Source organism: Spea bombifrons, chromosome 2 (genome assembly GCF_027358695.1).
Source record: "Spea bombifrons isolate aSpeBom1 chromosome 2, aSpeBom1.2.pri, whole genome shotgun sequence".
NCBI classification, from domain to species: domain Eukaryota; kingdom Metazoa; phylum Chordata; class Amphibia; order Anura; family Pelobatidae; genus Spea; species Spea bombifrons.
In genome coordinates, this window is record NC_071088.1 from 123,586,444 (window position 1) to 123,600,051 (window position 13,608).

Here is a 13,608-nt window from a genome sequence, read left to right on the forward strand (position 1 = left end):
GGGCATTCCATAAGCATTGCATAAAAACTCCTGAAATATAAGAGCCATTCGGCCCATCTGGTCGGCCTAGTTTTCCAAGGGATACTGAATTAAGTGATTTTTTCACACAAATTTCACACAAAAACAGTATTCAAATAAGAAAGATTAATTGGGAAGCTGTATGGTTCTGAAAGAACAGCTCCTAACAGTGTCTCATATTTGATACATAGTTTTGCATAAAGTGCAATGTTCCATCACTTTAAGGTCTGATATAATTTATGAGTTTTAGACAAATTTGTAAAAATACAGACTGTCATTACACTCACATTGAGTTACTGTGGGGAACAATTATATTACCGTATTGGCCCAAGGCAGTATCTGGTTTACACACATACAAAAATCCCATGGACTAGAAGTCTTCGTTACTTATGTAGCTGACAATAATTCTGCCAACTAACTAATATTATGTAGTAAAAATCTGGAGAAAAACAATGGTATAATGATACAAACTGAGCTTCCATTTAACATAGAAATAAAATACTGTGCATATATATATATATATATATATATATATAACCATACTAGCCAAAGCTATGATACCCAGTGTTTAATATAAATAGCCACATACAGCATTTTTCATCAAGTGTAATAGTAGAATATACAACTCAGCGAGCCAGGCCCAGGGTCCGGTTTTGCATGGCTCATATGGTACTACCATATGTATAGTGTAGGTGTATTTACCCCCCTCCACCTACATAGCTTAAAGCCGCAAATAAATGGGTCAGTTGGGGAGATGAGAGATCTCCCTCGTAGCCAGCTCACTGTACATCACCACAATATGCCCAGTCGGCCTGGCCAGAATACATTGCTGCCTGCCGTCAACCGGCTAATCTACGTCTGGTAAAAGCATATACATAATGTTGACCACAATGTTAGTTAAGCTCTAGTCAGACCATGTCCAGCGCATAACTTTCAACTATCTTGCAGTGAGCTGGAATTGGTAAATTTCCATGTTTATTGTAAAAGCCTTTGAGAATCAGTTTACAGAGGTAACAAGAATGGTGTTACTAGAACTAGTTATGTCGAGGTTGAAAGCCTGCTTTTGACTTTAATGAGAGGGTGGTAGATAAGTGGAACTGCGAATGAATTAAAACATCCATATCATAGGTATAAAGTTATCCCAAATATCAGACAAGACTAAGGGACAAAAAAGGTTTTTGCAAAAAAATTGCTAGACTGGACTGGCCAAAAGGTTCTTGTCAAATTCCATGTTTCTATGTGCCCATTTTTGGATTGGCCATGCTTACCCCCCTAAAGTGGTTAATGTTACATTTATAGAAAAATTCTAATTTTGGCCTTTATGTCCATAACTTCATTCTGTTTTCCCACAAAGCAAACGGTTTTGAAGTTTACCAGCAGCCCCTGCATGTAGAAAATGTAGCGTTATTGCCAAATGGGCTAGCTGGATCTAATTTACCAATTAGCTGGTGATTTAGCCAGGTATAAAACCCCATTTTAAACCAGTTTCTTGTTTTCATATCATCAATGCTCTTATTGTATATAAGTCTAGTGGGTTTTGTTCCTTTGCTGGCCTTATTCCGCCTCCCATCACTATTTACGAACAGCTAATGGCTTTCCTTTGGCTTTCTGTTTGCAACTTGATACCAACCCTATCCGCAATTGGAGTGTTTTGTATAATACAGTAATTCTCCTTCCCTACCCAATCTATCTTGTGGTATAAGTAACAATACCGCTAAACTCATTCAACAGAGAAAAAAATGTCTGGGATTATAGCATCCAACATGAGCCAGGTCAGAATGCTGGGAGTTCTTAAAATAATTTACTACAGAATAGCTTCTGTTTGTTAGTGCTGGCAGAGTGGTTAGTCAGGCTTTGTGTTGGTTTTTTCATTGCAGCAATCTTACTTTTTTTGTGGCTTTTAGGACAACGCAATTCTAGGAAAAGACTAATTTTGAATACTTTTGAGTATGCCAACTGTGGGCATGTTTGCTGAGTGTGGTACAAATCCACCCTTTGGGGCTACAGGAGAACAGGAGACAGCAACCTATGTCAGCCTAAACAGTTCGGACGAAGTAGCTCAGATAAATCAGCATTTATTTTTTAAAACAGAAACCTCAAGTTACAATATACATCAATAAATAGTTATAGTTCCCTCTCATATTTAAAAAAACCTACCCTCGAAGCCAACATTATCTGGCTGTGTCAAGGCCTGACGGAGCAGAGAGACAGTGGCCTATACAAACAGATCATGCGCTCAACCCACAGATCTAAAGAAGGTAAGTGAACAGGAGACATTGATAGGGAGAAAATGGAGAGCTAGAGAGGCATAAGGATAAAGCAGAGGGAAGAGGGAAATAATGAGGAGCGATGTTGAAAATGAGGAGAGGTAGTGAGTAGGGGGGCATTGAGAAATAAGATAGATTGGATAGATGGAAGGGGAGAAACGAGAAAAATTAGATATTGGGGAAAGGTGGAGAGATAATGAATACGAGGAGTGATAAGGAGAAAGGACAGAGATGAGTGGGTGAGAAGAAAGGAAGGATAATGGGAGAGATAATGCGAGGTGGAAAAGGCAAGGAGAAAAGGGGGAAAGGTAGTGAGAAAAGGGGGAAATGAGATAAAGATAAAAAGGAAAGATAGCAAGAAAAGAGAGAAATAAAGAGAAATAGAAGAGATGAGGCAAAGAAGAAGAAGAGTGATAAATGAGAAAGTGATAAAAGAAAAGGAAGACACAAAAGAGGAAAGAGGGACAACTAAGATAGCAAAGGAGAGATAAAGAGACGGGAGAGAAAAGATTAGATGCTAAAGAGAACAAAGAGATATAGAAAGAAAGGGGAACAATAAAGAGAAATCAGAGAGAGAGAGAGAGAGAGAGAGAGAGAAAGGAAAGATAAAATGAAAAGGAGAAAGGTGGAGATATAGAGACATGAGAGAGAGAGAAAGGGGAGATAACGAGAAAATGGAGAGATGAGATAAAGAAAAAATAAAAGGAGATTATCATAAACGGGAGAGATAGCGAGTGAGAAAATTTGCTAATTTACGTACTAATTAGACAAGTATACAAATTTACTGTTAAATCTATCTAAAATCTATTTGGATATGTATCGTTAACATTTGATATTGTACAGTGCTACAGAATACAACGGGACCATATAGAATATAAAATAATATTAAAACATTAGTGATATTAATACATGAGTGTTAATGTGCTAAAATAAAACAAACAAACAAAAGTTTACCAACAATTGCCAAGCAGAACTTATTCTGCATGCCATGTTCCTAGCGCTTTTGCCAGACACCTTACACATTATGTTGGTTAAATCATCAGAGGAAAGGCTTATAGCGACTATATTCAGGGACAAAATCCTTAAATTAGAGCTACATGCAAAAAAAAAATATATATATTAAAGAGACACTAATACCACATCTTTGTTCACAATCTCCACAGTACAAATATTCCAAATGTAAGATGTTCCATCTTACTGTGGAGATTGTGAATAAAGATGTGGTATTAGTGTCTCTTTAATATATATTTTTTTTGCATGTAGCTCTAATTTAACGATTTTGTCCCTGAATATATATAGTCGCTATAAGCCTTTCCTCTGATGATTTTAAATTTGTACATAATAGGGAATCAAGTTCTCTCACAGAATGCATTTTACTTTTTGGGGATATGGCGTGTTTTTACGAATTTATGACAAAAATAGTTTAATCTTGTGCACGGGGCAGTCTCCAAGGAAACGCGACATAACATAAACGTTAAGTCCTAGCCGGGCGAAACTACAACTCCCGGCATGCTCTTAGCATGATTTGCGACGCTGTGACGTCATGGCGCGACTAGCAAATAGTGCAACATGGTGTAGGCCCTGGTTTGTTTATGTGTCTAAATGACAATCTGGGGTTTAGACCTCTGCGCTTCACTTGAGGTAAATGTATGTTTGTGGCTGGTAAGTCGGCTGCCGTTTGGGTTCCGGCTGATTTGTTTTAAATGAAGATAATTTGTTGGCTGTGAATGGGTTAATCATGTATAATGTTGTTATTGTCTATGGAGGATATAGGGGGCATTATGAGGGGATTAAGTAAAACAAAATATTTTCAGATGTAATTTTCCGGCTCTGATGCGACAGCAATTTATCTTACATAAAATCTAAAAAACCTTCTACTCTTCAATCATGTTTTAGTGTTTAACCCTCTTTACTGAGGGTGTTATATACCCAAAAACCTGGACCTTTTTTTCTTTACAATACATTTTGTTCAACCGCGCTTCCCCTTTTTTATTTATAAAAATAAAGCCACCTTTTGAATGATTTTGCTATTATAATTGCCAATAAAGTAGTTGGGTTGACAAAAGTATCATAAAATACAGTAAGTGTCTTGAGTTTGGAAATACCTTATATGTATGGAATTCCTATATCTTTGGCAGTTATAGGTCAAATATTACACAGTAAACATTGCAGTTCCAGAAAACAAAGTGTTAAATGCCATAATATACAGATACAGTTTTAGAGAAGGATATGATTTTTGGGGGAGTATGAATCCAATCATCCTCATCATCCACCTGGCTGAGAGTGATCCTCTGCATGACATACTGCTTATCAGCAGGCTACCTGGTCCTTGCACTGGCCACTGCCGTCAGTCAGCAATCTGTTGTTATTATTATATCTTTTCAAGGTTGCCGATCAGTCAGTGATCAGCAGCATTATTTACACGCCTCGTGTGTAGTGTCGATGTGAGGCTTCCATGCACTTGATTGCGCAAGACTTGAAGTGCAGGGAAGTGATGGCTCTCGAAGATTGGGAACCATCTGGTAGCGGTGTGCGTGGACACGTGCCCGCTGCTACGTAAGTCATAACCTTCCGTGCCATCACAAAGGCTTTCCGTCCCTCCTTTTCATGACGGCATGGAACATGAAGGGCTTAAGTGTATTTTACATGGTTGTGAAATGCGTTGGTATCCTATGCTATATACCTAGTTTGCATGTAATGTAAACTGTATTCCTTAACAGTGCATTAGTGAATAGCTCAGCAGTGTCTAGCCGCTATTAATGCAAATACTAGCGCAGTTCCGTACTTCTTGAGGACACCAATAGAAATGGTTGCAGCCAGTTGCTTACACTTTTGATTAGTGAAATACAATGACTTCATGAAGATGAAGACATGTTTACTAAGAGTCGCTGACAGACAAAAACATGTTGCCCCATGGGTAACTTCACTCCAAAAACGAAAGGTGCTATTTCACTTATTCTGTTGAATGGACCTCTTTTAAAACTAAATTCCACGTTACAGACACAATTCCCGATACGGCTTAATGTACAGACGCAATTCCCGATACGGCTTAATGTACAGACGCAATTCCCGATACGGCTTAATGTACAGACGCAATTCCCGATACGGCTTAATGTACAGACGCAATTCCCGATACGGCTTAATGTACAGACACTTTCTGCAAATAATTCTTCAATCCTGTAATTGTACATTTTGCTGGCGACAGCAGTCATCATTTGACCCAAAAGCAGGTTGTTGCTGTAGAACTTCAGAAGGCTTTTTGCGTTTCTGTGCTGTCTTTATGTGATTAACCTTTGGAGTAAAGAATAAAAAAAGTTTAGTTTGCTTACCATCCTTGGGTAAACTAATCTGTTAGCGGATTACATGTCAATTATTTTCTTATTTCACTTTTTGTTTTGTCATATTTTAGATGCCTCATGCTGAAAACATTACTTCACAATGTGATCGTGATTCTTCGGAGCCATGTTTAAAAAAACTCAGAACTGATGACAATGCGCACCGGCCAGGTGAAAGCAATGCAGCACATGCACTGACGGAAGGCAGCGTGACTCAATCCCAGGAACAATGTTTCTTCGGGGCAGCCAAATATGAACCAGACCATGGCAACGTTCTAGGTATTGCACTTAATAAAGATTATCGCACTGGTTATGGAAAATCATTACCCAGTTCTGGAGTAGGTTCTGACCATGAGCCTAAAAAATGCAAATATCAATCCCAAAACCAAAGCGATTCACGTGGAAACTGCCAGAATCCTTCAAAATGTGTGTTTCCTAAGGTGGGCGAGACCAAAGATTGTTCATCTGCCGCATGCGATGGTGAGTTTTCAGAAACCGCTTTTATTGGGCCTCTCTTTCCACCTCCACCTAAAGGACCGAATGTTACTGGACGTTCTAACAGCGATGGCAAGCAGAGTCCTGGTGCTTCATGTCCTTGTTACAATATAACCACTGTGGAGTTGGGGAAAAATCAAAGTCGGTCAAAACATGCCAATGGTCTGGACTATGAATTACGTCAGTTTTACAAGGAACTGCATGTGCTTGAAGGAGAAACGTATAATGAAACTGTTAGTTTTAAGGAAAATGAACACTCGGTTTCTATTCAGGAGCCGGTATCTGAAAATGGTCCAAGAAACCGTGCACCAGCTTCGCAAGTGGAATGTGATGCCACCCAGCGTAATAATCAGGCTTTTCATGCTAGACCGGCAAACTGGGGGGGACCGAATGTGACCTACAGACCAAATAGTCATCTAAGCAATACAGTGCCACCAAGGTTTCTTGGGCCCCCACCCCCACTTTTTTTTATTCGTTATGGGCCACCCCCTCCAGTATGTCTTCCATCATATTTTCCAGACAAAAATATCAATCCATATGAACCATATCCTCAAAGTCACAATCATTCCGGTTACGGGGTTGGGTTTCAGAGACCTAATATCCAAGAAAAGTCTAACAATGTGTGTATTCCGAAGAACAGCGGGTATAATGATCAAGGGAGTCGCTCTAGAAGGTTGTTGCCAGAGGATGATTACAGACTCAGACAGGAACCGAGGACTGAGGAAACCTTGGGACATAAAGAGCCACATTTACCGCATAATCCAGGGATTTTACCCCAGCAGTGTCACGTTCAGTATGGGGACAATAATAACAAGCCGAGTAATAGCAAGAGACTCATTCTTTTAAGAGGGGTTCCTGGCTCAGGCAAGAGTACACTGGCATGGTAAGTATATTTTAAACTATGATTTAACACAAGGAGGTGAATGCGATAAAGGAATTTGAGTGTGGGATAGAGGTCAGATTATCCTGAATATAAGATAAAGACCAAATCAGGTCTGAGGTTTTTGCAGAAGAAAGAATGGGTAGATTAGCTGTAACGAAAGGTTCTTACCTGCTGAAGAAAAAAAAACTTTAAAGCCCTTCTCTTCCATTTGTTTGCATTGCTTACTAGAAACTATAATTTGGCATATTTATTATGAGCCTTTACTATCTCCTTTATTTAATCAGACACTATTGATACTGTTAGCGACACTCTAGCCATCGTATGTCTTTTAATGTATATGATGGCTGAGAGATCCCTTTAGATTTACGTCATGTCCATCCTTGAAAACGTATGAGGGGTTCTGCAGCATCTCTGCATCTGTTCGGTCCAGCACTGGCTCAGTAAACGTTGCCGGTAATCTAATGACTTTAGTGGGTACTAAACTATGCATATTAAAGTTAAATTAAAGCACTAACCTGATGGAGAAGCTCCCTGCTTCCTTCATGATCCGATTGAAACGGATGTTCGGCGGCAGGAAAGCTCTACAAGGCAGCGACAAAGAGCAGGCTAATCGCTGGCGAGAATCGTTGGGCTATTACCCCTAAGATAGGTACTTTTTATTTTCTTTAATTAACCTTTCAAACCCAAACCATTCATAACTTTCTGACACGAAATGTTTTAGGAAATAAAGTAGCGTAAAACTGCAACAAAATGTACGTTTTCATAAAATGTATTTAGAGCATAAGTGGTGAACTTCAACATTCTTCACATTCTTCCACAAGAACCCAAATGCCTTAATTAAATTTAAAAAGACACTCCCGATGTTCCATAAACCCCCTCCAATGAAGAATGCATATAAAAATACTTTAAAACGCATTCTTTACCCATAAGAAATCCTACGGTGTAGAAACCTCTCCGCTATCTGGATCTGGTCTTGTTTAGACAACTTGAAGTAGCCAGTCACTGGCAGGAAAGCCACCCCGGAGATTTCATGCAAACCAGTTCTGAGACTACATTTGGTAGAGCTGAGGGGGCTTCATGCTTTTGCAAAGGGGAACATGTTTTTAAAATGCATATAATGGCTAGAGTGTCACTTTAGGTCAGGTTCAGTTAAATTGATTTGAGGTGGAGATCTCCTGCCTCCCACTTCATTACTTCTAGCTGCCTTTCTGCTGTTGGGTCCCCAACCCTCTTATGGCTTTATCAGTCTGTACTATTTTTTTTATCAGTTGTTCTTTTGGTGGTCTTTCTGTTCAGCACTTTCATTTTTTGTCTAATATACAACAGTTCCTTCTAGATTGTAAGCTCCTCTCAGCAGGGCCCTCCTCACCTTTTGTGTCTATTGGCAAATTGTTATGTGAAACGCTGCATGATATGCCCCATTTACCTATCATACATTAATATAGAATATGATGGAGCTGTGTCAATAAATAGTAATATATATATATATATATATATATATATATAAAACATAATAATCTGTGATGAGCACAGCTGGCTCGGTCAATGCCATGCCATATTGGGAACAAATTCTAATGTAGATTTACTCCAAAACTCCAATTTGTAGTTTGATTGCTTAGGATGTAAAATAAAGGGGTGCTTCTGCTGGTTTTTCACCAAATTTACCAATATTTCTTTCACAGCAATCTGCTTGAACTCCATCCGGATGGCATTGTGTTCAGCACGGACGATTATTTTTGCCAGAGGGAAGGATATACGTACAATGTGAAACTGCTTGGAGATGCTCATGACTGGAACCAAGACAGAGGTGTGCTATACGTATATTGTGTATTAACAGTTCATAAAGAATAAGAGCATCAATGTCACGTATTGTGTTTATGAAGGTAACACTCAGGAAATTATTTGCTGTACAAACAGGACAAATGGCTCCATGTAGGTAAACCTGTAGTTGAATTCTCTGGTTCGTTAATTAAATAGTGACTTTGTTTTCTTCTGAAGTTTTAAGCATATAATATCTACGAAACATTTGTTTATATGGCAACAACCTTTAACCGTTTGCTTTGTGTCATGTGACAGTGGTTTTGGGTGTTTAACTTCCTACAAGTGGTCTTGTTTCTAATGCTGGTTTCAAAAGTGGTTGATTTTGAAAGAGAAGGGGGAGTCACACCTTAAATATTTAAGTACATATGAAATAATTATTAATTATAATATTTGTGCCATTTAAGGGGGCAGTCATTTCAATTTCTTTTACCAAAGGCTGAGCGGTGCCTGTTGTCCTGTACACATGGATTGAGTATTTTTCCACGAGCTCCCATTGTATATCCCCCTGGTGCCATCATTTGTGTCCGGGGTGAGAGAAAGGGAGCAGCTGGGTGTCCGTTGTGTCAACGGACACAAGGTGGCTTCCATTCTATGTGTTTCATTAAACATTCATGCCATTTTTTTATTTATTATGTTAATATTATTGTTTATAGCTAAAAGAGCAATGGATGATGGAAGATCCCCGATTATAATTGACAATACTAATATTCAAGCCTGGGAAATGAAACCGTATGTGCAAATGGTAAGTAACAGTGGCATTCTTAATAGCATAAATTGCTATATATATATATATATATATATATATATATATATATATATATATATATATATATATATATATATATATATATATATCTCTTAAATCCAGGCGTCCAAGAACTAGTTTCATAAATTATATTGATGAAGTTACTTTTTTTTTTGTTTGTGAATCGGATGTGATGTATCGTTCTATGTTCACTTGCGTGTCATGTGACCCTGCTCTTCTCCGCACCCTCGCTGGAAAGTGTACGATGTCCGATTCACAATGGTAGCCCTGGCTAGTTTTTAACCCCTTGTCCAGCAAAACCCTGGGCTTTAGAATATGGTTTATTTTGTTTTACAATTCTGTTTTTTATTATTATTGCATAGAACCACTGATTTTTTTTTTTTTTTTTTGTTGCCTTAGGCCTTAGAGAGGGATTATATAGTTGAATTCCTGGAACCAGACACCTGGTGGAAGCTCGACCCACTCGAGTTAGAAAAGTAAGATGGTTTTCCTTAAACTTAGTTTCTGCATAAACCTGTGTTCTTGGGGGTAAAATATGTTATTAAAGGGCAGCTGGGATTGGTAATGGAAATCCATTTGGGGAGTTGAGTGCCCATAAATGAGAATATTATAATATTTATAAACCTCCAGCAGCGTAAGGAAACTCATGAGGACCAAAATAGTGAATGAGAAGAGGAGTTTGGGCTGGATTGTCTCCAGCCGGCCTGGGGCTAGAGCCATTGCTTACTCACTTAACTATAGTATTTTCTTATACTAAAGGAGTTATAATATAGAGTTATAATAATAAAAGCCAAGTCAGAAACGCAAGTAATTTCTTACCCAGTATTGGACAGATTTTCCATGGAACGATTTTTATTTGTTGACTTTCATTTATCTCAAGGCAACTCCCGAGCAATTCTGGTAAAAAGTGAATTCTTCGAAAAAATCAGCAGAAACATTCAAATCCAGTAACTTTATTTTATACCATTGACTTATGCCCAATAAAACCACTAATTGGGGGGGGGCAATAATTGCATTCCTTTCAAAATGTGAGCCAGCGAGAGAAAAATCTCTGTGGATGGCATCTGTCTTGCTCGGCTACATTGTTTTTCTCGTTGATCCTGCTAACACGGCTAGTGTATTGATAGGTACCTTTTTAATACTTTTGGGAGAACGTTCTAGTGCAGAATAACTATAACACAGAGAATTAAATATTAAATAACGTTTGTTTATTTTCCTGGCGGCTGTCGACCATCTTCTGGGAGTTGGCATTGCTAGGGACTCGTGGCTTGTGCGCAATTCATTGACAAGGGGACGTCTGCAGAGTGCTTTAGACAGAAACACTCAGAGCAATGGGAGTAGGGGTTCAACGTTTCGTTTGAAGAAATGGCTGTGCCATAAGTAGTACGGGCACATACTGCACTGGGTTAGTGTGGGGGGAAAGTATGATTGCTGCGACAAAATTATTTTTATACACATACATAATAAAGCAGCATTTTGAAAGGCTTTCTAAATTATAATTTAGTCCGTTGGATATTGATCCTCTTAAGCAGAAAAAGAACGTAGTTGGCTGAGGTTCTCCGACTAAAAAGGAATCTGATTATTTTGTTTTAAGCCAAATTGGCTCGTTAATATTTAATGTCATATCCAGCGACACCAGTACATTTGCTAACGTCTATGGGCTATTACATAGAATAGTGGAAACAATGCTAGTGTATCACTGAAGGATTTTTAAGGGCTTTTAACGACATTGCTCGTTACATTTAATTGAAATCGCCTACAAAATTGGACTTGGCGGCAATCAAACACAAGCAATGGCTTATGAATGCATACTTGCTTGCATTACTGGGAAAATTTACTTGTATTCACATTTCAACAAAAAATAGGTAACTGCTGTTTCACTTTAGTCGGAATTATTAGAATTTTAGAGTCATATTTTTAGGAATAAGTGTTATATTGGGAATATCTTTCCTAGTAATTATGAATGATAAAAATCATCCCAGAGACAATTGTTTAATAAGGCAATAATTGTTCAGGGAATGCTTAATTGTCATGTGACACAAAAGCAGGTGCCGTAGTAACTGAAAAGGCTGATTTCTTTTTAGAAGGCTTGGCGTTTAATTTAGATTTTTGTATGTTGGATTTGTTCATTTTTACCCTGTTTCTGTTTTGAAGGAGAAATACCCATGGTGTACCTCGTGAGAAAATTTCCCAGATGCTGGATCGTTACGAATATGATGTAACCGTTCCGGTTGTGTTAAATTCCGTGGAACCGCCGCGCCGGCGTCTGCAAAGACCCCCTCCGCAGCCCAGGCAGAGGTGGGGAGGCTCTGTAGACTTCTCACACCACAGCAGTGCATTTCACAACAGATAAAACGCTTCTTGCATCTTTTAATGAATACATTGGACACTCGTTATATTCAAGTGTTTGAAACTCCAGTTAAGGGCAATACCTCACAAACTTTCCAGGAATGGATTTTTTTTATATCTACAAGAGTTTGAATTCTCTTTTTTTAATGGTTTGCCAAGAGCGTTCTTCTTTTATTTCTTTTATTTGTAATCTTATTTTTATTAGGACTTTTACAGAGCAAGATACTGAAGAGTAGAAATGAAGAAAGTGGAAGCGATTTTGTTCAGGGAATTCTGTTTCAAATAAAACAGAAATCAAGAATTTTTGCAAGAAAAATTAGTCTTTTCGGCATGCCTATCCATCTGAGTATTAGTCTGTAAAGTGGTCTCGTTTATAGACGTCGATACCCCTTTTTTCCCCCCTCCTCTTTCTCTCTCCCTGTTCCATTTAATTTCTGTGGTCTTCTATCTTGTTTTTCTTATTTCCTTGTTTTCTCCTCTCCTTTTTCTTTCTTTTACCTGTTTTTACTTGTTCTCGTAAGTTTGAATGGCGTGGGTTCATTTCGTGAAAACACTACTTTTTGCGCAAGTTTGAGAGCAATTACATCCAGGGTAGCCAAAAACATACATTTTTGGGATATATGGGCTAATTTTATGGCCCTGAGAATTCCATAAATGTAGGTAGATAAACTGTGTACCATCTAATAAGCATTTGTAAGATGTCTGCTGTTCTTTTCTGGATATAAAGTGTGAGTGAGAATATTTGATAAGATTGAGTTAATTCTACTCCCTGGTTATGTTCCCACTGTTGTAATGGGAGTTTGTTATGCTTTAGATTTGGGTTTTCGTGTTTTTTAATCTTAAAGAAGATGCCGTCTTGGAAAGGTGACACATCTGATGGTAAAGGAAGTATTTTTGGGGGTTGTGGGTTTGTCATTGGGTTTCCTAAAATAAAAGAATTAATCTGCCATTCAAATAATATGAGGAGCTTGATACCTTCTAGAATGAGCTGAAGGTATGAAATGCAATGAAAGCACTGGAGAAGAGCATGATAGAAAGGCTCCATATCCAGCAGTCCTCTTGTGGTTAAATACATATAAGCCAAACTGTTACCCGGCACTTCCGCTGGGTCATATAAGTGCCGGGCAGCAGAGGTTGTCTACGTTCACCGCTCAGAAGTCCACCGGCTACCCCCACTAAACACCAAGGAGTCTGGGGATTTATTTTTTTCCCTAAATTAATCAAATTTCTGGGGGATATCTTATTATCGAGCAAATATGGTAGTAATTATAGTATACTCAGGCTGTTTTAAAATCTGAGAGGTTAATAAATGCTTCCCGTTGGGGGGGGGGGTGATGTATCGGTTGTGTGATTATGAGCACATTACCGTGTCATTCAACGAGTGGCCAATTTCCTGGTGCCAGAAAAAAGGATTCTCACTTATTTTTGCTCTAGACGTAGGAGACATTCCTTCAATACGTTGTAACGGTTGGGCGACAGGCTTACACAGTGCTGCGGGATGGAAAGTGGGAAGTCCGAGTTCCTCATTACAAATGCCGGCTCGCATCACAGAGCCAGAGATCGGGAATACTGATACAGCTAAATGCACGCAATAGGTGGCTATGGCAGCTTTATTTGCTGTCAACTGATATCATATTGATGCAGGGTGGACTTTTTCTGTAGGAAATACTTAAA

General features: G+C 38.6%; 1 protein-coding gene across 1 annotated transcript; it reads left to right on the forward strand.

Annotated features, from left to right (window-relative positions):
- Positions 1-3,831: 3,831 nt before the first annotated feature.
- Positions 3,832-12,022, forward strand: LOC128474098 (NEDD4-binding protein 2-like 2). Its single transcript, XM_053456366.1, has 6 exons — positions 3,832-3,926; positions 5,695-6,998; positions 8,681-8,805; positions 9,473-9,561; positions 9,985-10,061; positions 11,740-12,022. Exons 1-6 carry the CDS (start codon positions 3,888-3,890, stop codon positions 11,936-11,938), a joined length of 1,833 nt encoding a protein of 610 aa, XP_053312341.1. The 5' UTR covers positions 3,832-3,887; the 3' UTR covers positions 11,939-12,022.
- Positions 12,023-13,608: the final 1,586 nt, after the last annotated feature.

What these genes read in the sequence shown, in the direction of transcription:
- LOC128474098 (XM_053456366.1), top strand. Translation starts at nt 3,888, where the DNA reads ATGACAATCTGGGGTTTAGACCTCTGCGCTTCACTTGAG. An exon ending in GGCAAGAGTACACTGGCATG is followed by an intron (nt 6,999 to 8,680) that starts GTAAGTATATTT and finishes TTTCTTTCACAG; the next exon opens with CAATCTGCTTGAACTCCATC. An exon ending in TGACTGGAACCAAGACAGAG is followed by an intron (nt 8,806 to 9,472) that starts GTGTGCTATACG and finishes TATTGTTTATAG; the next exon opens with CTAAAAGAGCAATGGATGAT.